This window comes from Orbicella franksi, chromosome 2 (assembly GCF_964199315.1).
Source record: "Orbicella franksi chromosome 2, jaOrbFran1.1, whole genome shotgun sequence".
Lineage (NCBI taxonomy): Eukaryota > Metazoa > Cnidaria > Anthozoa > Scleractinia > Merulinidae > Orbicella > Orbicella franksi.
The window spans coordinates 17,241,041-17,264,197 of record NC_138146.1 but is presented as its reverse complement, the minus strand read 5'-3'; the positions used below and the strand labels follow the sequence as shown (position 1 = coordinate 17,264,197).

Genomic DNA, 23,157 nt, shown 5'->3' with positions numbered 1-23,157 from the left:
TTTTTTTTCACACACGCCCGACAAACAGTCGTGCGCGAATACAACTTCACTTGCCTAGCCTCTCCCTCCACCCCACCTACAATGATAAAAATTATTACCTGCAATTTCTCCTGAGTTTCGACATTGTATTGGGTTGAGGAGGGGGGAACAGCAACGCACTTTTAAAAGGATAGCAGTGCTTTTTCAAACTTCAGTTGTAAAACACAGATAATTCGTCCCAACGCGGACTTTTGTCCTCCCGTGCAGCTTAACCAATTCACTCTCTACTTGGCCAGTCAGTTGTAAATCCAACAACACTTAATTTATTTGTTTGGTGTCTTTCCCGCACTTAATTGCTGGTTGCATATTTTTTTCTTTAGTAATTATGGTGACCTTTGTAATGGTGACTTGCCTTGGCATAGTGTTTGCGTGATTTCTTGGCCTTGGCACAAGAATAACCAAAACAATCAAACCCAAACAAATGTTCAACACAAATTTCGTTTTTATCTCCACAGTACCCCGGTAAGAAGCAGTTTAATCTAGAGGATTACCCAGAGGTCCCTGCTAACGTTCGTGTGATACTGTGGCTTGGGCTCGAAAAACACCAAGAGGCCTGGACCAACCGCCAGGAGACTGAGGGCGACTTTTGCGTATTTGCAGAAACGGTATGACTAGTTATGTGCAAAGCAGTCAAGTCAGATAGCAATTGACAGTATTTGCATTTGATAAGTAACCTCTGTGACGTAACAACAAAGTAAAATGAATATATTGTCGTTGGTAACGAGTGGAAACACCTGGCCGGGTTGTTCAAAGCCCAATTAAGCTAACCCAGGATTAGCGAAAATTTTGCTTTCAGGTTTGTAACTTTTCGTTGTTCCTATTGTTTGGCCTTCAGTTTCAAGCTAGAGTAAGATCAAACTAATCAAAACATAAGCAGTCAAAAACATTTTTACACAAGAAAATGTAATATTTTTGTTAACTTTTAATCCTGGGTTTATGTTAACCAGCTTTTGAACAACCTGGCACTGAAATATATGCAGGACTAACAAGGCTTTGACCAAGGAATTCCAAATCAAGTTGGAAGCTGTGAATGTTTTTTTTTGTTGTTGTTGTTTTTCTTTATAGTACGAAAATATGATGAGCGTTCTTGGCAAATGGACTGCTAAAGGACTTCCTCGCCCTGCTTGGTCAAACGCTGGTGGAACGGTGAGATAGCTTATTCTTCGTGTTCGTGGTATTTCCACTTGGAAAGTAAGAATAGAACTAATTTTTCTTATCTGGTACTTGGTCTTCTTTAAAATAGATTAATGAAAATATTAATAATCAGCGTGAAATTTAGTAACACTAGATTGATTACTTCAAATACAAGACACAGTGTTTCATCGCATTTCCAAACGCCGAGAAGAGATTTGAAAATACAACGCGCAGTGCAATATTTTTTGAGGTGCTTACTCATTTGAGGAAACATTGTGTCGAATTTTTTGGTATATCCTCACAATCGAAAATAAAAATAAGGAGTTAACGGAGAGATGAAAACGTTAATTTCTATGCTGACTAAGATCAGTTATCCAAATCACATCACTGTTATGATTTTCTTTGACTGAGTTTGAGAAAGACAAATGTAACTTGTCCTTTCCAAAGTTTTGATCTAGAGTATATTGTGTGACTTATCTGCAACCTACAAGCGTCAAGAATATAGAGTATGTTTGTAGTGGGCTTTTTGCTTATTGTTAGTTCTGATTTTAATTGCAGTTGAAGCTTCATAAAGACTCGTTTATTCCACCAGATGGCTGGAGCTTTGACGGAAAATGGTTTGTTAATCCAGAACTAAGGTGTGTGTGTGAACTGATATTCAAAATGGTATTTCCCACATGAAATGAAAATACAAATTTGTTATTTACAGTGCTGAGGAAGAAGCGTTTATTTAATAAGTAATTAAGTTTATCGTAGGTAGTTAATAACAAAGATAAAATGCAATTTTTTGAAAAGTTTGACAAACATTACGGAGGAAGGTCACAGCCACTTAAAATTTTCGAAAATTAAGTGATTTGAAAATGCTTTTACTTCCTCACTATAAAACGTGTTAAGTGGTGAAACTTAAAGTCGATTAAACTTCGATTCCCTCGTATCATTTCGAGAAACAGAGTCTTAGCTACTGTTGGTGTCAGGGAAACCTGTTCATCGTGTGACTTCACGGTGCTGGAGGTGATAAGCTGCTAATTCCAATTTTCATCTTTTGTCTTGTATATAGCTTTGCCTATGACAAAGACACGGGCTGCAAGAATTTTCTGGAGGACGTTTTTGAAAACGAAGAGCGTTTTTCCGGAGGAAACTGGAATCCTTCTTCTGTGAATTGGACTGACATTGTGAGTGGCCAAGCTCAAGATTATTATAATTACTGATTTCTTTCTAGAGTGCTCTTTCATTTGTTGCCTTGATTAATGATATACGAAAGAACCTGAGAAGACTGAGAAATTCCCATAAGTACAATCACATCACCCCCATCCTCTTCGATCTTCACTAGCTTCCTATTTCTGAACGAATCAAATTCAAAATTCTACTTCTCACCTACAAGACCCTCCACCTGCAGTCTCCTAACTACATTCAAGAACTGATAACTCGATACTCATCGTCCAGAACACTCCACTCATCATCCGCACTTCGTCTTAACCTTAACCTAAAGACCTATGGATCCAGAGCTTTTTCTGTCTCAGCTTCAGAACTTTGGAACAAGCTACCCAATGATATACGTTCATGCGATAATCCAAGTCTTTTTAAACGTAAACTGAAGACGTATCTTTTAAAAAATTATTATTTTAGCTGGAAAGAATTTTTAATTTATTTTATTTTTTTTATCATTGTTCTCTATGTTGTTTTCTCGTAGATCTTTCTTTTTAGCTCTTTTACTTTTGTAAAGCGCCTAGAACAGATCTGGATAGGTGCTATGTAAATATCCATTACCGGAAGGGTCTCTTTTTCTCCAAATTCAATATGGCGCTCGTCCAATCGAAATGCGTTTGATTTCCCAAACTACGCCAGCATTGTAGATTTAATTTGGCGCGATTTAAGAGGAACCCTATTGCGAGAAATTTTCGAAACTTTTCTAATTCCACGTTGCGAAGGATATCTCTAATTTTGTAACAATTTGTTTCTTTTATTGACGTTGATTAGTTTTTGCATTTCATAACATTGAAATGATCCAGAGAAAGTTGTAGTATCCAATTCAACCTGGTTTAAATAAATCACTTTTCTGGTTTGTTTTATATTCCTATGAATCATAACTTGCTGAATTTGGCATTCCTTGTGTGTCGCTCTGCAGCATGGGAATGCCACCTCTAATAAGGAGTCGATAGTGGCCCCTGAAGGCTGGGAATGGACTTCAGAGTGGAACGCAGACACCAACAGGGCAGTGGATGAAGATGGTAAGAGAACAGAAATAACGAACGGAAATGAAACAGTTGCGCTGGTAAATTAGAGCTGGGTACTTTCACTGTGGAAGATGCGATGGCGATGGTTAGCTCGCTGGAGTTCGTATCAAGCGGTCAGGGCTCGAGCCCTGGCCGGGACATTGTGTTGTGTTCTAGGGAAAGACGCTTTACTCTCACAGTGCCTCTCTCCACCCAGGTATATAAATGGATACCGGCGAGTTTAGCGCCCGGGGTAACCCTGCGATAGACTAGTGTCCCATCCAGGGGGGAGAACGAATACTCCTAGTCGCTTCATGTTACTGAAACTGTAGATAAGCGCTAGCCTGATGGGCCAGTAAGCTCAAGCACAGACTTAACCTACTTTTAACGCACTTTCACTGTAGAAGAAAGCAACCACCACTGTGAATGATGTCCAAGTGACTTAACGTGAACCATACGGAGACCATGTTGTATATTTTATAAGTATAAATCTATTAGCGTTCTATCATGAATGCCGTTCTCTGATTGGCTAGGCTGCCCACTATCTATTCTGTGATAGATAGTGAGTAGCGTAGCAGTGTGATCTTGTTAACAAAATGACGGCCGCTTTTTGGCGTTTTCGAAGTGTCTGTGAAGAGGATTTAGATTACGTTTTGAACGACTAGTAGATTTATACTAAAACAATTTGATTATTCGCTCTCGATTTCTATGCGTGATAGTTGACGAGGGCGCAGCGATAGAAATCTCGAGCTCATAATCTAATTGTTTAATAGAATTTCGATACTTCTCAGCTTCATCGTGGTTACGCTGTGTTTGATTGTAGGATGGGAATACACAGTGGACACAAGTGTAGCGAGTTACGTGGCGGTGGAGAAAACTTATCACATGTCAAGGAGGAGAAGATGGGTTCGCAGCAGGAACCTGGTGAAAAGCACAGAAAAGGAAGATAAGGTAAACCTTCGGCTTCCGTGTTTATTGTGAGATCTAACACTTTGACTTCAAGAATGTCAATATTAAACAATTCCAGAGTTTTGTTTAATAGCTTTCATTTGAACGGTCACATATTACACCAACGTTAATAAGAAAACCACCTCGTAAAGGCAGGTAAAAAGTAGCACATAAAAGTTGTTGTCAGTAGCTTTCATTTTGAGTGGTGAAACACACTAGGGTTTTATCCACAAATTCAAAACCAACTTTCATTACGGTCGTTAAGTTTCGGATTTTGATCTTCCAATTAAACCATAGCATGGATACTTGATCCTAGTTGAGAGTACTCCGAAAGTTCCCACGCCATCATTATCAGTCTCATAGCAACTACAGAACTAAAACTGTTGGCTCAGCCTGGTCTCGGAAACTGGAATTTGACCTTGCACAGTATAATGGAACTTACCACGTGAAAACTCGTCTCAATAGCTTTCATTTGAATGGTCGCACTATTAGGAAAACAACTCCTTACAACTAAATATATATTATTACGGACACCTTGCTAGAACATTAAGACAGATATGTTCTAGCTCAGTATCCACTTAACAGTAGCTTACCTGCACTCAGGTGTTTGCAACCTCCTTTTGTTTCACGGCCGTGCAAAACGTTTTGTGAGGTAATGTTTGCTTAATTTCTAGGGTCAGGAGAACGTTGACACGGAAGGTTGGGAATACGCTGCGGTGTTTTCCTCCAAGTTTCATAGCAAAGCTCGTACACGAGATTTAGTCCGACGTCGAAGATGGCATCGAAAAATGATCCAAACAGACCCAACAGCTCCTGCCGTGTTTCAGATCAGTGACGAGGTTGGTAGAATAAATTCCCAAGAGAGTGTCACCGAGTAACGATGAGTTTCCTGTAGTTCTTTGTTCAGGTCACTATAATCAGTTTTGTAATATATCAAACACAAGAGACCGTTTATTACCACATATCCAATCACCGAGAAGAGGGTGCAAAACAGAGTATTTTTGACGAGCTTCAAGTTGTTTGGAAATGTGGTCAAACACTGTCTTTAGTGTCTGATGTATCTTCTCAATCAAGACTAAAACTTGAGGAGAAAACGTGCAAATTATAATAGTAAAAATCTAATCAGCGTCATAAGATTGATTATGATTTTCCATTATTTCAACTTGATGAATTATTAACGAGTTAGAGAAGTAAAGAGAATCAAGAATTTAAGACGTGCTTGCTGTACATTAATTAAAAAAGGATTTTCCTTTGACTTACCTAATACATAAACCTCATCTAAATCCTGAACCAATCAGAACACGAATGGTATCTAAACTGTCCAATCACTGACGTCTTTGCATGTTCGCGTCTTTTAGCGGCGGGAAATCTAATAACTTAAGAATTTCTTTTGATCCGTAGCAGTAAACTCAGCAGTAAAGTCTCTAATTTGATTTTCAGACATCATAATGAAGTGATCAATTTGAATTTAATAATTTGCAACAAACAATAAATCTCTCTTGACAACCAACAGGGTAAAAAGGGCGGAATTATGATGGTGCCACGGATGTTCATCACATTTGAAAGTATGTAAAGTATCTGACACGATCGCTGCACTTGATCGAATGTAAAAGCGGTTCTTAACATTTCATCGTTCTTTTTCATAAAACAGCTCATTGTATAAGAGATAAATATGCCTACATTTTCCTAGTCGTAGAATCAGGTGTGACCATAAGAACTCATAACTGTATTTTACAATTACAAATTTACTATTTAAAATTAAACATTGTTAAAAATGCCGCGGTAACAAAGAATGTATTAACTAACGAAATACAGCATTGTTTACTTAGTGTCACTTTTAAATTAGCGGTTAAAAAGACGAAAGACAAAACAGTTAGTTATTCAATTAAAATATCAAACTATGTAACAATGTAATATTTTTACGCCAGATTGCTCTGGCCTGATATTGGACCAGGTACTTTGTCTCTCGTTTTGTACGAGTCTCCGTACGACCTCAGGCCTATATGTTAGTTGATAAATAAGATGTATATGTGTTCTTTTATTGCTTAATGGATACTTTTGTCAACGCTGTCTTGATAAATCGGGTGGACGTCAAAGAATGAAACTAAGTGAAGTTCAGTAACTTACATTAAACGCCCAAAACGCGTTTCTTTTATTTTGGCGTTAAACTCAATTGACCAAGAATTGGCCAAAACAAACTTCTGCTTTTGAAACGGTATTTTGTTATCGTACGCCGCAAGAAGCGCTCCCTAATCATTGCTACAAATGTGTGTGTGTGTGTGTGTGTGTGTGTTGGTCGTTGTTTTACAGAAGCGCACAAATACCAGCTGAGAGTGTACTTGTTCCAAGGGCGTGACCTGCTGCCATCTGATCCTGATGGACTGTCTGGTGAGTGACATGTGGCTGGAAATGATACTAAGATAGAACTAAATAGGCGGTTTAACTAAAGGACATTGCTAAGCCAGAAATGGTTTAATGAGCAGCAAACACGGCCTTGCACGTGCGTTATACATCATGTTACATTGTTGTAGTCGTTGCCAATAACGTAGAATGATCAAATTATGGCGGACGTGAATTACGACAGTGCATTTTCCGTGAACTGTCTTTCGAAAATCGATGTAGCCTGACGAAACAGTAATGAGCACCAAACACGGCCTTGCAGGTGCATTATACAACGTTACATTTTCGTAGTCGTTCTCAAGAACATAGAATGATCAAATTATGGCGGACTTGAATTAAGACAGTGAATTTTTCATGAACTCTCTTTATAAAGTCTATGTAGTCTAAAGAGAGAGTCAAATGGAATATAGGTGACTTACTAAAAGAACCCCGGGCTGGAAATCTTGGAACGAAGTACGAAGAGCAGAAGCCGACATAAAAGAATGTAGGCGCTCTGTAGAGGCCTTATGTGACACCTAGTGACGAAAGGGACAGATGAAATTGAAGGTGACTAAAAGAACCCCGTTAGTACAGACTAAACCTAGTTGGTACTGATTTGACATTGGTTTGTATTGCTTTGTTCTGTTTCAGACCCTTATGTGCGCATTTCGTTTGGCACTCAGAGTCAGGTATCGGAGATTATTCACCGCACCCTGTGCCCCACCTGGGATCAGACGCTTATCTTTGAGGATGTCTGCATTTACGGCAGTCCTGAAATTACGGAGAAGTCGCCTCCTCGTGTCGTTCTGGAATTGTTTGATCGAGATCCTGTGGTAAGAGTGTAATAGGTGTTGTAGCTCATTTCAAGTCTAGAAGTGACAAATAACTGTTAAGAGAGCTGGACAGGTGGAACTAATGTAAGAAGGTTTTCCGGGAACAAGTGTTCCTAATAATTGGGAATGGAAATTCTTTGAACTCTATTGAGTTTATGTCCGCTGAAGCTATGTTTTTTTTAGATTTAAGACGTATGATGCTATTTTTCAGGGTAAAGATGAGTTCATGGGTCGCTGTGTGGAATCTCCTGTTGTTAAACTGAAAGGTCAGGGGCCTCCTGCCCCAAGGCTGTTATGGGAGCCGGTGAAAAAGGGACGGGAAGATGCCGGAGAGATTCTGGTTGCGTTCGAGCTTTTCCTGGTAAGATCTGGAGCAAAGACCGTAAGTCAGTGTTACTGTATCTGTAAGGTGAAGTTCGCGTTCAAGACTAGTGGCCCATCAGGCCGGCGTTTATCTCCACCTAGGTGGAGAGAGGCGCTGTGAGAGTAAAGTGTCTTGCCCAAGAACACAACACAATGTCCCCAGTCAGGACTTGAACCCGGACCGCTCGATCCGGAGACGAGCGCACTAACCATGAGGCCACTGCGCCTCCCACCTACTTAAACTCTACGTTAGAAAATACCAGTCGGAATGAGGTTTGTTTTGCCTTATTCCACAGGACGAAGGAACCGATTTGCCTTACTTCCCTTCCACCAAAGAAAACAGACCATCACTGTACATTGTACCCAGTGGAATCAGACCCGCGGTACAGCGCACAGCTATTGAGGTGAGTGTTGCGAAAACATTCGGTGGATATTAGAAAACGACGCCAGGTAATATCTGGTCGAAATCGTGGAATTGTTTCTCCTCTATTTATTGATCGGGACTCTGGTGAATGTTCTTTCAGCTTAAAGGAGCTCAGTCACGGTAGTTTGGAGTTAGTTTGGCCACATACAAAACTACCTTTAAATTGAAGGAAACCTAAAAATGATAGTTTATAAAGATAGAAAAACACTAAAGAGATAATAATAAACCATAAAGAAACAAGGATGGTAAAGGATGGAGAAGATTGACACGGATTACAAACGACGAACTTGAAAAATTTATGCTGAAATTTTCAAGACGCACAAACCAATCTTTGTCTTTTAATTCCATATTTTTGTATTGCAGGTGTTGTGTTGGGGTGTTCGAAACATGAAGAAGTTCCAACTGGCTAACGTCTCCTCGCCGAGTATCGAGTTCGAGTGTGGAGGTCACTTGATCCAATCGTCCGTCATTAAGAACACGAATAGAAATCCAAACTTTGATGAACCAATCTTCTTCTTCGACACTGTAAGGACCTGTTTACAACTTAGTGCTTAGGTGCTGCATTATGAACGACTGGTCTGGAAAGGTTAAGCAAGGTTTTTAAGTCTGCTTGACGTTTCTGGTGTTTATGTAACTTAGTAAACTAGATCAGTTTTTGACTGAGTGTCGTAAAAACAAAACCAAAGTAATCACTCAGGCTAATTACAAAGGATACACACAATTCATTGAACCAATGAAAACTTCAGTAATACTGACTTATAGCTGACGCGAAGCGCAGAAAAACGTTTGCGAGCTAGTCACAATCGGTTTTGTTTTAACTTTTGATTAGATAAAAAAAAGTGGCGCGAGTTTTTTAAGTCAGTCGTGTAGCATAGTGGTGTAAAACCAATTAATACTTTTCGCTACTCAAAGTTTCTTTTATCGTGGCATAAAATCGCCCAGAACAGCGTGATTCAAACATTTTGACTTGCCCAAAGGTACGAAACATTAACACTGTGCGTTTAGGAAAGCTGAAAAAATGCTAGCAGTCCGACCCTTCTAGCACGAGTGATAGATTCTTCTTTTGCCGTCGAGACCAACATGGCTGCCATACTGATCGCGTAGGCTTAGAAAAATAGTTGTTATAATTAATTACAACAGTTAAGACTATGAGTTAAAGATTCAAGAAATCTAGAGGGAACAATCTGATTATTTTCGTATAAATCTACTAGTCGTTCAAACCTTTATCTACATTCTCATCAACACTTCAAAAACGCAAAGAAGCTGCAGTCATTTTGTTAACAACCGCGCACTGCTAAGCTACTCACTATCTAATTAACAATTACTTATGAGCTCGAGATTTCTATCGCGTTTTAGTTGACGAGAGCGCAGCCAGAGTCAACTATCACGCATAGAAATCGAGAGCGAATAATCTTATTGTTTTAGCATAAATCTACTAGTCGTTCAAAGTTTAATCTAAATCCTCTTCACAGACACTTCGAAAAGGCCAAGAAACGGTCATTTTTAACAACCGCACACTGCTAGGCTACTCACTATCTACAACAAAATAGATAGTGAGTAGCGTAGCCAATCAGATTACATCATTTGCATCAGTGTACCGGTAGAATTCTACTAATACCAGATAGTTCTAATTTGTGTTCCTTCGTTCAGTATCTTCCAAAGGAAGAGCTCTACACTCCACCAATGAACATCAAAGTGCGAGATAACCGATCATTTGGTCGTCGACCTGTTGTCGGAGTTCACTGTATAAAGTCACTGCAGCCCTACAGGTGTTTACCGCTGGACCAGGTTGATTATGGTGAAGACACAGGTTGGTATTAGTATGAAGTACCGACTAGTTGCAGAACATCGCGGGCGCTCGCCACTGCTCCTTGTGGTCGTAGTTTAGTCTTCCCAAGTCTTCCCACTGACTTTTCTTCCCGGGTGAGCGAGGCCTGGGAAGGGTGACGTTTTATTTCCTGCCAGGATTTACACATTGTTAGGTGGGACTGTTCTTGTACAAATTTCCCTCAAAACGATACAACGTCCTGAGAAAGGAAAGTTACTTATTGAGTTAGTGATGGGGAGGGAGGGGAGGGGAGGGGAGAGAGTGGGTAGACTCTACTCCAGACAGGTGCAAATAAACTTTTTCAGAACAAGTTATAATGAATGATTTTTAGAGTTTGCTTACAGTCTGATGGACTACAAAGTATTACCTGGAATGAAGAGATATATAAATGATACATTTACCTTTTATTTGTTCAGCTGATGCGGGAAAGGATGAAGATGCTGGATCTTTTTTAATTGATATCACTGACGACAAAGAGAAAGCGGTGAGACACCTGTTGAAATGTTACCTAATCGATATTTGAGTATTTATTGTTGTCAATCGTTTCACTGCGTAATTAAATTATCAAAGACGATAGCTAGTTACTTAAGCGTGAGATCTTTGTTTGTTTTCGTCAACAGGAGTTGATAGAGGAGGACATTGACTGGTGGTCCAAATATTACGCCTCCATTGGTGACTATGATAAAAGCGGAGACTACATAGAACGTGGTTACGACAAGATCCTAGTAAGACTATCGTTTTTGTGTGAACGTTTGTCTTTGAAATAAATCTGGTTGTGTCACTCTCGCATTGTCATGACAACGACAACGACCTGTTGTGGTTTCAATTTTCATCAAGGCGAAAGCTAGCAGTCAATGTAGCCGCTAACTAAAAACACTTCAGCAAAGGTGCCACACTTTCGACTTCTCACTTAAAGGAGCACTGTCAGGATATATTTGTTGGAAACTGTTACAAATTCACGAAATGGTCCCTAAATGTATGTAATAAGAACGTAATTAGCTCTGACTAAATGATTAAAAGCAATTTCTTGAAGAAAGTCCACAAAATTTCAACGATTTTGAAGCTTTGAAAAACTGACATCCTGACGCTTTTTCAAAAATCTATATCGCATGCAATCCGTTTCTATCCTTGCCAGCGTTAGCCATCCTCACTTCCTAATGGGGTCTAATCATTAATGTCGAGTACTGCTCTAATAAAATAAAACCATTATTGTTCAACTTCCAGTGATCGATATTTGTTTTTGAGATTTCCAAAATCATGCTTAAAGTGGTGACAGTGTCCCTTTAAACCTTGAACTAATTTAATACCTGTTAAATTTCCTGCACATTAGAAATTATCTTTTTCTTTGGATCTCACAGGTCGTGTGTGATACGTTGAGTTACTTCCTCTTTGTCAAATCAAAAACTATTTTATTTGGTCAAGGTTCGCTCTTCATTTCGACGTGGAATTAGAACTTTTCTTCAAGGGGAATTATCTGATGTGTTGAAGAAATTCTCCCAACCTCGAAAGCAAGGAGCTGAATAACGGTTACATGGGAGAGTGTATGTGTGGGTCTATCAGTGGAGTAAAGTATAACAACTGTTCAATGTTTAGGTTTACGATAAAGAGCTGGAAAACGTAGAGGTCTATGAAAAGTTTCAAGACTTAGTCAAGACGTTTGATCTTTATCGTGGAAAAGTGAAACCAGGAGAGGAGGCGACGGTTGTGGGCGAGTTCAAGGTACAAAAAACAGTGCAATATAATGTAAACAATCTGTAAGGACTGGAAAAAAGGAGAACGAAAGGTCAAACTCTCGCTCTCTCGCTTGGTGTGCACTCTCGTCATCAAGAGTGTTTTATCGTTAGGCTCATACTCGGCGGAGTTGATGGGAACGTTTCGTGTAACTGTCATCGTTCAACTCCATTTTAACGTTCTTGTTTTGCACAAAAATAACTAGATAATTAAATATAATCAGTTATATGTAAAACATGTAACACTTTCTTATGATCAGTTACATGTAAGACATGTAACTGACCAAAAGAAGGTCAACAGCTGATAGTTTTGGTTTTAAGTCTGATTGGTAGAGAATAAACCAACAACGAGATCGTTAGCCATATTTTCGTGATGCACTGACAAATTCCCAGAACTAACATTTGAACAGTTTTAGACTTTTATTTAGAAGAATTTTTACCTGAAGCTTATTGATTCAGAGTCAGGACGAGTGATTGGACGGATGGAGAGAACAAACCTCGCTGCACTCGGTCCGGCCTTTTCGACCTCCAAATAACTTTATGTTAGTGTCGGTGGGTTTAGTATTGCTGTGCTAAGTGTGGAGACTGTAAATAAACAAGCAGACATACAGACAGACAGACGAATTTTGTGACTGAATCTGTATCGTTGTTGTTTCAGGGTTCATTTCATGTGTACCCGTTGCCTAGTGACCCTAACCTTCCTTTTCCTCCCCGCATCTTGAAAAACTTACCTCCAAGTGAGCCTGTGGAGTGTCTGGTCAGGGTTTATATTATCAAGGTGAGTCCTTCACGTGTGGTCATAGACACATTATACCTTTTTAGCAATGCTTGCATTTTCTTTATCTAGTTATTTCAATGGGTATTTTGCAAACTGTTAAGGCACAACCGGCAAAATTCTTAGGGACAGTTTTATAGGACAGAAATGGTCTGCATTTATGTACTTCACCTTCGACAGCAAGTACAAATCAATTCGTCATTGGTACTTAGCTATCAAAGTAGAAATAGGTGTCTACCACCAAATACATGTAGTGTTGTAGAATAAATATGTGCGTTCGTGTATCGGACACAACCTTGTTGGGGGAAAAGGGGAAAGCACTGATCTCCCCTACTCCACTCAAAGTCATGTTGTAGAATTGAGGTCAACCTTTGAGGTGTGGGTCGTGAATTTCAAGAGATTTGTAATTTCTTTCCCTTGGAAAAAAAATCCTGACCACCTAATTCGAGAGTTACCTTATTATAGGAAATGAACGCTTCATGAAATTAACGCGAATTTTTGAAATTCGCGTTAATATAAGTCGCGTTAATTTATGTTAATGTTAATTTCCGCGCTGTTGATTAAGTTGCGCGTTAATTTCCACGACGTTAATTACCATTATTTTTCTCCGAATCTGTGACACACTCCAGACATTCTTGACACAGCCAAACAATAAATTTTATTCGCGCACTTTACATTTCACATCATTCTTTCACATTAGTAAATCGTTTACTGTACTTCAACTGAATTTTGTTCGTGTTCGCTGTCAGTTTTACAATGTTAAAATAAATTGGTTCCTATTCTGCTTTTTTTTTGTGGTGTAGCAGACGCGTTAATTTCCCCCATTTTGAAATTTTGCCCCCTCTCTCGCGTTAATTTCCGTTATTGGGAAGCAAATTTACCTTCAATTCGCGTTAATTTAAGTCGCGTTAATTTCCTATAATAAGGTAATTCATTTTCTTTCACTGTTCAGGCAATTGATCTTCAGCCCATGGACCCCAATGGACTTGTAAGTATTATTTGTTCAAATTTCTCTCATTTGTCCCATTGCTTTGCAAGTTGGAAAGTAAACCAAACATTTAGACGTTATAGTGTATGTAATGTTTAGTCACGTATATTTAAGTGACCAGTAGTCTCAATTCGGTCCTTATTTCCCTGCAGGCTGATCCGTACTTAGTCGTGTCTCTCGGAAAGACCAAGATCAAAGATCAAGACAAATACATTCCTAACACTCTGAATCCTCTTTTTGGAAAGTAAGTAACAACTCCTTGTACCTGACCAACAACCATCGTGTCATCCAACTTGTACTGCCATTTTTTCCGTCTGCAATGAGGAAATATCGGTTGGTTCTTTATTCTTTATTAATTAAAGGAGCTACGTCACAGTTTGCCCGTCTTGAAAAGTTTAGCCTCAATTTTTTCAAGTTCGTCGTTTGTTATCCGTGTTAATCTTCTCCATCCTTAACCATCCTTGGTCTTTTATGGTTTATCGCTTTGGTCTTTTCCTATTTTAATAACCTATTATTTTCAGGTTTCCTTCGATTTAAAGGTAATTTTATACGTGCCCAAAATAGCTGAAAATACCGTGACTGAGCTCCTTTAAGGTACAGACACTCGATGCAACATTGCGCGTAATTTCTTAAAGTTTAAACATCATATGTCCATCCCTGAAATTGTCGCAATCAGCGTGCCTTACAACAATTTTAACGCGCGTCTATTGTGTGCGAATTTTCGCGCCATTTTCTGCTTACCTTTGGCTATCTAATTTCTAACCCAAACGCGACCTTCTATACCTTGTTTTCCTTACTTTTCTGAAAGCAAAAGTACTACGGTTTTCCTTCTTGGCTACTTGATTTTGGTTGCATAATTGTGAAAAGAATACTTGTTTTAAGCGTTGGGTAGATAGATAGTTTATTAAGTTTCACACCTTGCAGTACAGTACTGTTAGAAATGTTGCATTTGTCCGGGTCTGAAGTACTTCTATAACACTTTGCTTCGTTTGTTTAGGATGTTCGAACTGACGGCCCACGTTCCTATATCGAAGGATTTATGTATCACTGTCATGGATTATGATCTGATTGGTAAAGATGACAAGATTGGTGAGACAGTAGTTGATCTGGAGAATCGATTTTTGACCAAGTTTGGAGCCATCTGTGGTCTTCCGCAGACCTACAACACGTAAGTGTTTTTGCTTTGCAAGACGTGAGAGCATGGTCGTTGGCATCAAACCCACTCGGGCTGTAGAATGACGTATCCTCGAAAGGGGTGGAATTTTAAGTCAAATTAACGTGAAAGGGTATCGGCATCGTATTTTTTTGCAAGGTATCTCATTAATACATTTGGTCGTCAAGCGGGCTCAAAGCAAAAATGTCTTGACCCAGTGTTTAAACCACAACACCGTTAATTAGACAAACAATAGGCCACAAAGTCTACAAAGGGCCACCCTTCGTTTTAAAGGGGCAGACTTTTTGTAGGTAGACCAGTGATTGTCATCGAAGCTGAAGTGCTTGCTTTCTTGGAATTCTAATGTTTTTAGATTGTTGATGGACGGTGTTCCTAACTGCCTGCTTCTATAGATTTTTAATGATTTGCTCTACAAATTATTTCAGTTCTGGCATTAACAAGTGGCGCGATTCGCGAACACCAAGACAGATACTGGAGAAGTACTGCGAGGTCAACAATTTCTTTAAACCAAGATTTTTGGGAAACGACAAAGTGATCTTCCATGGCGATGAATTCTGCTTGGAGGATTTTGGTAGGTTGGCATCCACTGTAAGAAGGGCCTCTTTATTTATTGTAAAGTTACGGATGTATTCATAGCTGGTATTTCCTTTCGATTTTTTATTTGTTTGTATAACTTGGTTTTAGAGGCTGGTATGACATTGTCTCCTCACCTGGGTCCCCCTGATCAACGTCTTGCTTTGCACGTGCTCAACGGCCTGCCGCTGGTGCCGGAACACGTGGAAACACGACCGCTGTACAACACACTGCAGCCTGGAATAGAACAGGTTTGTGATCTGTTAACTAACTCAAGTCGATGACTTTACACTGGAAAATTTTCTCTGCACACAAGTTGCAAGAGAAATTGCCCAGCCAACACACGCTTGAGTCAATTGCCTTGCAACCCCATTATAGCAAACGGTACACAGAAAGACTCGCGTTCCGTCCGTTGTGGGGAAGGTTATTTCGTGAACTGACTCAGAATTTGTTTACGCATCCAGGGAAAACTTCTGATGTGGGTAGACATTTTCCCGAAAGATTATGGACCTCCAGGAATGCCTTTTAATATATCACCAAGAGAACCAGGAGAGTAAGTTTAACTTTTGTCGGCTTTGAACGTTGCTCGATACGTCTTCAGTTAAATCTCATTTCGCGAAGTATTGATAAACAAACTCCACCACATGCGTGTATTAATCAATAAGTTTCTATTTAGTCACAGACAAGGGCTTCATACACAGACTTGCAAGTGAGAATCGCCTAGTACTAAATAGTACTTCAGGGCTCGAAAAAAACTTGAATTTCAGTTTGCCCTTCGAACAAGCAGCTCTCAAATTTTGCTTGCCCTGGGCAAATGTTGCTTTATTTTTATTTTGATATAGTTGGCAGACGACTTGCCTGCGCCCTTGTCTATGGTCAAGTGAGAATAAAAAATTACTTTCCCGACACGAAAAACTACTTATCCCGGACGACTGGAGCCTGGATTTTTCTTCAGCCCTGGTAAATCTCTACTGGCAACAAATGAAACCACCCGAATGTTCGATTCAAAAGCTCTTATTTGATTGGCTAACCTGTATCCATGTAAATTGTATTCACACTCAGATACATGTTACGTGTTATCATCTGGAACACCAGTGACGTCATTCTAGAGGAGGTGTCGGTGATGGGTGAGGCCATGAGTGATATTTATGTCAAAGGGTAAATACAACAGTTGGTATTTTTTTAAACTTTAAGTAACGTTAATACACTTGTGTAGCATGCATTTGTCAGGCCAAAAACTATATAAACCCTAACATGTTAATCACATTTTATGAAAAGTAATCGTTTTCTAGAAGACGAATGCGTAACTCACTTGTTTGCCGTGGTCGAAATGCTACGAATAGGTGTCGGTCTCTTGCTGAAAACCGTATGTTTAATAGTTAACTTTTCTATTTGTGCGCAGACTTCATCAAGCGTCCCAAAAATTCTCGCCAATTTTTGACCGGCTCATGTCGTAAACTTTTGACAAGTTTTGGGTGTTTAGAAAATTTTACACTTTGGTTTATTTTGTATTAGTAGCCACTTAGCTGTGTTCTATTGGAAATCCACGAATCTGATTGGTTCTCTCGTCGTTTTCTATTTAACAAAATAGATTCCAAGTTGCCCTGCGTCTGTTCAGTAATAGATCACAGATGACGTCAAATGGTGGTTAGAACAAAAAAGTGATACACGAGGCGATAGCGGACTGTGTCACTGATGTTCTTACCACATTTTGACGTCTCCTGTGATCAATTACTGAGCAGGCTCACGGCAGCATGGAATTTACTTGTTTTATATAATAAAGAAATATCTCTGTGTTTGTCCTCTAATTGATCATGAGTAAGAACCAATCAAAATGTGAGAATAATTTGACTTATATAAATGCTATAACAACACCTCAATCATGTAAACTCATCAGCATGGTGATGTTTGTTTGGGTTGCAGCTGGATGTCCGGAATTGATAAGCAAGAGAAGACCGATGTCCATTACAGGTCTGTGCGCATCTAGAGAGGCACATTAACACTCTCTGTTCATTCGTCAGTTGTTTGTTTGTGTGTTTGTTTTTCTGTCTGTTTATTCATTTGATTTCTTTATCGCTATTCATGACAGATCACTGGACGGTACAGGCAACTTCAACTGGCGATTCCTATTTCCGTTCTTGTACATTCCAGCTGAAAAGGTCATGGTAGTCAGGAAAAAGGTGTGTGATAATCAGCAGTTAATTACCTTACAGAAGGTAAATATCGGTGGATATTGAATCCGTTCTTTACTGAGCCTGGAGTGAACAGTTGTTTTATGTAAGAAAACAGTTACATGTATTACAGAAGGCCGAAGGCTAAAATCAGAATGTAAAAGGAGGGTTATTTGGTAACTTTTTTAACCGTTTGCCGAGCTTAGAAAGCGAATAAAATCTACAAAAATCGAAGTGCAGTTTTGGCAAAAGCAAGTCTGCGATGTAGCCTTTAAATACTTGTAAAGCGCAATGACTGTCAAAAAACTATCCCTTATGTTTGAGGTCTTGTCTTTGCCCAACATGTTAAAACATTTACATTTTTTTTGTTTTCATATTTATTTGGTAGGCGCACTTTTGGAGCCTGGACATCAGAGAGCAGAGAATTCCCCCCAAGCTGATTCTTCAAATTTGGGATAACGACCTGTTCTCACCAGATGACTTCCTTGGTAACACTCTCTTCCTTGTTATCATAGGTGTTTTATCATTAGCTTTAACCCTTTCACTGCGGGCCGGATTCAAACCAGACACATTTTCTAAGTTGGGCGTTTTTAAGGAAAAAACTAATCTCGCTGCTTATGATGAATGAGGCACCACTCGGACAAGTTTTCTAAACCTCTTAGCCAATCACTGAGCCAGGAATCGCTCATACAAATTAATTTTCCCTCCTTGTAGACCTGCATGGTTTACATTGGTCGAGCCACAAGGAAGCCAACAAAAAGATGTTAAACGTTCGACAAATGGCGAAGCGCGTTTCAGTTGTCTCCGATTAGGTAACTCTACGTTCGTTATCTTTCCTTTGCAAGGTCAACTCGAAATAAATTTAAACAAAATGCCAAAACCAGCCAAGAATGCCCGCAGGTGTGGCCTCCATCAACTTCCTGTGGTGGGAGAACATTCTAAACGGAACGTAGAGACTGTGTCCTTGTTTGATCTCAAGCGAACGAATGGTTGGTGGCCTGCAGTAGGAACGGACGATGGACAACAAATACTGGCGGTGCGTCACTCGATATGTAACGTATATTTGCATACATTGCAGACTACGTGAAACCCTAGGTTTGATAATAGAAAGAGTCAATAGTTTGCAACTAACAGTCTGGCTGGTTGGGGTTCAGCGCGGAGAATGGCATGAGAAAAAGGAGAGAGGGGCTTGGTGTGAGGAGAGAGCGAACCCCCCCTACTGTGTTTTCGCTCACCGTTTTTTACGCTACGCCCCAACAAACTGAACGACCAGAAGAAGTTATTACGAAATGAACTTCTAAGGTATTTTTTTTAAGTCGTTTTAATCATAACTGCCTGCATCCAGTAAGAAAATTGTAATGTGTCATATAACACCGGACCAAAGTAGTCAATCCTCGGATTCTTTGCTCAGGGATTAGAAAGTACGAGTTGAAAAGACAAGACCTTTTTTCCTTGCGCTCACACTCCCCTTATGTATACCCGAGCAAAATCACAGTATTCTTAGAACTGTCGGTATCTTTGTAGTAATTACAGCACATGTGTTTCCCGTGCAGGGTAAGTTCGAGATGACGTTAGAGTTGTTGACGCAACAAGAAGCTGAAGAAAAGCCTGCTGGGAGCGGAAGAGATGAACCGAACCTGAATCCAACTCTTGATCCACCAAAGTGAGTAGAGCGGAGAGAGAGTGTCGAAAGTGATCAGGCAATTACTTTCGTTTTGGTTTTGGTTTTGGTTTTACTACGATGTGAGATTGGCTGAGTAGTCTAATTGCTGCGTGATTGGTTTGGTTTTGGTTTTACGACCGCTCTGGAGCCAATCTCAAACCTTAGTAAAACCAAAATCAAAACCAAAGTCATGATTGCCTGATTACTTTCGACACCCAATTGAAAACGGGTCTAAAGTACACTCATGTTAGTCATGTTCAGTTTCCCAGTTTTCTGCAGAGAGCCTATTGTCAGTGGTTTGTAAGGATGCCACACCCTAAGTTCACTAGTAGGTTACTAAACAGTACACCATGACTTTTTTTTTCTCCTTTAAATCGAAAGATCACTCAAAGGTATCTTACCCAGAGCATTCCCTCCAAATTCATTCTCATCCCATTGAACCAAACACGAACACCCACGATCTTGTAACAACGCATAATGCTGCCTTTCTCTTCGGCGGTGGCTCGGGGAGAGTTGCAAAGACGTCCGCTGAGCGAGGTGATTGCAGTTGACTGCTTACACCTGCACTCACTTTAGCTAGCGGATTTTTTTTCTCCCCAAACTCCCCATGAGCCTCTGTGGGCGTGACAGTGACCAAGAACCTCTTTTTTTACAGTCGTCCAGCGACATCTTTCGCCTGGTTCTCTTCTCCCTTCAAGAGCCTGCGGTACATCTTGTGGCGCCGGTTCAAATGGAAAATTATCGCGTTCCTTGTGATCGTCCTTTTAGTGGCTTTGGTGGCTCTATTCTTTTATGCAGCGCCGGTAAGTTGTTTAGTCTTAGGATAATGTTTAACGCAGTAGTCTAAATTGCTTTTTGAAGTAAAAATGTTTTGCTGAATTATAATGGAGAGGTTGCGATATTTGGTGGTACTTCTTCCCGGGGTGCCATACGCCAGAGGTAGAGATCTCGACTCGGGGCGAACTGAGATCATTATGGACGAGGTACTTTGCTTTCGCAGTGCCTCTCTCTACCCAGCATTATATAGACGGGTTGTCGTAGATTGCTAGGATAATCTGACAGAATGCCAGTGGGTAAACTTCAAAACACTAGAATTCCACACACGGGGAGTAACAAAACTCGTAGTCCTTGGAAAGAAAAGGATCCTTCTTTTTGAATTGTACAAGAATCCTAGAAACGTAGAGAAAAATACTGGAAATTTGAGCGCTACTTTCCTCTCTCTTTCCAGTATCTCTCTAGCTTAAACGTGAGATCTGAATATGTCTGTTTCGATCGTTTCTTTCAGGGTTATACAATGAAGAAGATAATTGGTAGTTAAACGACTCAGGATGAACAGCTACCAGAAGGTCGCCATTGCAATAGAGGAAGCACTTTTACCTCGTGATCATTGATCGCTTCTAAAATAATATGCAAATCGCTTTTGCTTTAAAAGATGCTGTGGTAATTTGTACGAGCTAACGGTTTCTCACACATCATGAGTTGATCAACAGTAAGTCAAGATGTCGTTTCAACGCGTCCTCGTGAAAATTCTTCGTTAAATGGAGAGATCCCGCAAAAGACTGCTACTGGCCGCGCTGGAAATCTGTAGAGAAACCATCTATACTCCCTTTTTACGAGTTGTAGCTCCTTGGCAGTCGTTTTTTATCAGGCCACGTTGCTCGACTCTCTACGTATTCTACTGAAACGGACGTGTTGCGTGATGACCGTTGGAACGTAACGCAACGCTTCTTTTTGCGTTGCTTTTTATTTTTTGTATTTTTTTTTTAACTTTTGTTGCTTAAACAAAGATAATTTACAAGCGCACTACTTACCTAAATATTAACAATAACGCATACTAACCTGTAGTACTAAGAACTAACGCCAAGTACAAAATTACACTGCATTGCAATAACCTAAAAAAAAACAAACGAAAAAAAAAAACAAAATAAAAAAACCAAAAGAAATCAAACAAAGCTTACTGGATAATCTTAACAATGATTACAACCTGCTGTCGCTTTACAAATATAGTACTTACATACTTATTTTGCACTGAGTTTTTTTTTTTCTTTTCTTTTTGTCGTTAATACAAAGATATTTTTACTGATGTCATACGAGGAATAAGATGGGCGTCAGTAGCTTTCTGGGATATGCACCAAGAAATTGTAAAGACTAATGAGAGGTCACTAGCAATAGAGACTATTTAACAATTAGACCCGTAGCCCTTGCGGGCTACGGGTCAATAGCCCATGAGGCGAAGCCGAATGGGCTACTGACCCGTGGCCCTTGAGGGCGAAGGGTCTAATTGTTTTAGTATCACCCAACTAGTCGGACAGAAAAGGTAATAATAAAGTTAGCAAATGCAAGTTGAAGAAATATTTATTTGGGAATAAAACGAAAGAAAGCGTCACGCTCGATGGCGCCAATTTCGCTACTCGAGGACTATTACTAATAGTCCTCTAGTAGCGTAGCCAATCAAAATGCAAGATTTGTATTAGTCCACTAGTTGGGTGATACTAAATTGTATTGATCTGAAGTTAAACGTAGCTTGGCTCGGAATCTTATTAGAGTTTTATATAAAGCAAGAGCATCTTATATATAATTTTTATCGCTGAGAAAAACTTCTTTGCCATGTAATAGGTGGCATACGTAACATATATGCAAAGTTATCTAAAAAAGTTCTGTTGCAACCGTCGAAGAACCATAAGTAATTTATTATGTGTACATTGATGAAAATAAAAATGCAATTTAGATGACATACACTGTTTGTCAGTGACTCTTGATGAGCTAAGCTGTGAGATTATCAGTCCACGCTTTCCTTGGTGTAGAGTGTAGCGGTTGTATAATAGAGAACAGAAGTAGTGTAGGACGCTTGTGTGGGCCGTAGCCAATCAGAAGGCCGTGCATATCATTAAAAAAGGCTCTCGACCAATCAGAGGGCCGGATTTGCTCATTAATATATTCATGAGTTAGGGGGTTATCAAAATATGCGTCTGCAGTGACGTCACAGGTCAGCAGTCTTTTGCATCCCAGGTCACGCGCGTGCCCAAATAAGGCGATAGACAGGAAATGAGTTTTCAAAGATGATTTTTTATTGATTTTACAGGAAGTAAAAAAATTACAATGGTGTGTATCCGTATGGAAACGACATGAAAGTGTTCGTGTCTACGACGCGTTTGTCGAAGACGAGTCCGTAGTGTTTGGTGCGTGTGATGACCTTGAGATGTTTGGTGGCTGGGTTTCTGTAGAAGAAGTTGGGGTTAACGACGGGGATGTTGCGTCGTCCACCGTCCTCGAGAGGTTGTGTGAGTTCGTCGAGTAGATTTTGTTCCATGACGTCGTAATTGAGTTGTTGGGCTCCTCGTACATTGAGGGAGAAGCCTCGGACTTTGCAGCAGACTTTGCCTTGGTGGGTTTTGTACCCGTAATTCTTGGGTCCAGCGGAGGTGAAAGTGGTAATGAAGTCGCCGTCGTCGAGCTCGTTGGTCATCTCTCCGAGGTAATCGCCTAGCGGGACATCGGCTTGACCTGGTTTGTGCGAGTAGATGACGGAATCGGTGTCAAAGTAGAGGACTTGTTGTTTTAATTGTTCCAGGTAGCTGTATAATTTGAGTCGAGCCCAACAGGTGGTGAAAGCGGCGACGAAGATGTTGATTCGTCCGTTATCGGGTTGATTGTCTTTGAGTTCGGTGTAGACGACCTCTAGGGCTTCGTCGTGGGCGATTCTGACTTGTTTTATGTCGTTGAAGTGATTGGAAACGAGTTCGAAGAGTTGTGCTGCAGTGTAGACGACTTCGGTGGTGGGTTTGGGTAGGTTTTCGCCGAACTTGCCCCAGAAAGAGTTGAGCATGAGTTTGGCGGTGGCTTTGCGTCCGGGGTTTTTTTGGATCATGGCCGGATCGAGAGCGATGCCTTCTTTCTGGCGGTATTGTTGCACGTACTGTGT

At 40.1% G+C, this 23,157-nt stretch overlaps 1 protein-coding gene across 2 annotated transcripts in view; it reads left to right on the top strand.

Annotated features, from left to right (window-relative positions):
• Positions 1 to 22,071, top strand: part of LOC145478338 (myoferlin-like) — a 50,149-nt gene extending 28,078 nt beyond the window's left edge. For both annotated transcript variants that reach the window (XM_081456325.1, XM_081456326.1), the window contains exons 24-55: positions 495 to 644; positions 1,105 to 1,185; positions 1,732 to 1,811; positions 2,231 to 2,345; positions 3,299 to 3,401; positions 4,210 to 4,337; positions 5,009 to 5,173; positions 5,848 to 5,899; positions 6,645 to 6,722; positions 7,365 to 7,546; positions 7,758 to 7,907; positions 8,206 to 8,313; positions 8,697 to 8,858; positions 9,984 to 10,143; positions 10,578 to 10,645; positions 10,782 to 10,886; positions 11,755 to 11,880; positions 12,550 to 12,669; positions 13,619 to 13,654; positions 13,807 to 13,898; positions 14,652 to 14,822; positions 15,254 to 15,399; positions 15,513 to 15,652; positions 15,866 to 15,954; positions 16,464 to 16,559; positions 17,325 to 17,372; positions 17,491 to 17,581; positions 17,961 to 18,060; positions 18,418 to 18,608; positions 19,126 to 19,235; positions 19,891 to 20,038; positions 20,521 to 22,071. In XM_081456325.1, the coding sequence (XP_081312451.1) occupies positions 495 to 644; positions 1,105 to 1,185; positions 1,732 to 1,811; positions 2,231 to 2,345; positions 3,299 to 3,401; positions 4,210 to 4,337; positions 5,009 to 5,173; positions 5,848 to 5,899; positions 6,645 to 6,722; positions 7,365 to 7,546; positions 7,758 to 7,907; positions 8,206 to 8,313; positions 8,697 to 8,858; positions 9,984 to 10,143; positions 10,578 to 10,645; positions 10,782 to 10,886; positions 11,755 to 11,880; positions 12,550 to 12,669; positions 13,619 to 13,654; positions 13,807 to 13,898; positions 14,652 to 14,822; positions 15,254 to 15,399; positions 15,513 to 15,652; positions 15,866 to 15,954; positions 16,464 to 16,559; positions 17,325 to 17,372; positions 17,491 to 17,581; positions 17,961 to 18,060; positions 18,418 to 18,608; positions 19,126 to 19,235; positions 19,891 to 20,038; positions 20,521 to 20,553 (3,624 nt within the window). In that variant the 3' untranslated portion in view covers positions 20,554 to 22,071. The remainder of the gene's footprint in view (positions 1 to 494; positions 645 to 1,104; positions 1,186 to 1,731; positions 1,812 to 2,230; positions 2,346 to 3,298; positions 3,402 to 4,209; positions 4,338 to 5,008; positions 5,174 to 5,847; positions 5,900 to 6,644; positions 6,723 to 7,364; positions 7,547 to 7,757; positions 7,908 to 8,205; positions 8,314 to 8,696; positions 8,859 to 9,983; positions 10,144 to 10,577; positions 10,646 to 10,781; positions 10,887 to 11,754; positions 11,881 to 12,549; positions 12,670 to 13,618; positions 13,655 to 13,806; positions 13,899 to 14,651; positions 14,823 to 15,253; positions 15,400 to 15,512; positions 15,653 to 15,865; positions 15,955 to 16,463; positions 16,560 to 17,324; positions 17,373 to 17,490; positions 17,582 to 17,960; positions 18,061 to 18,417; positions 18,609 to 19,125; positions 19,236 to 19,890; positions 20,039 to 20,520) is intronic.
• The last annotated feature ends 1,086 nt before the right edge of the window (positions 22,072 to 23,157 follow it).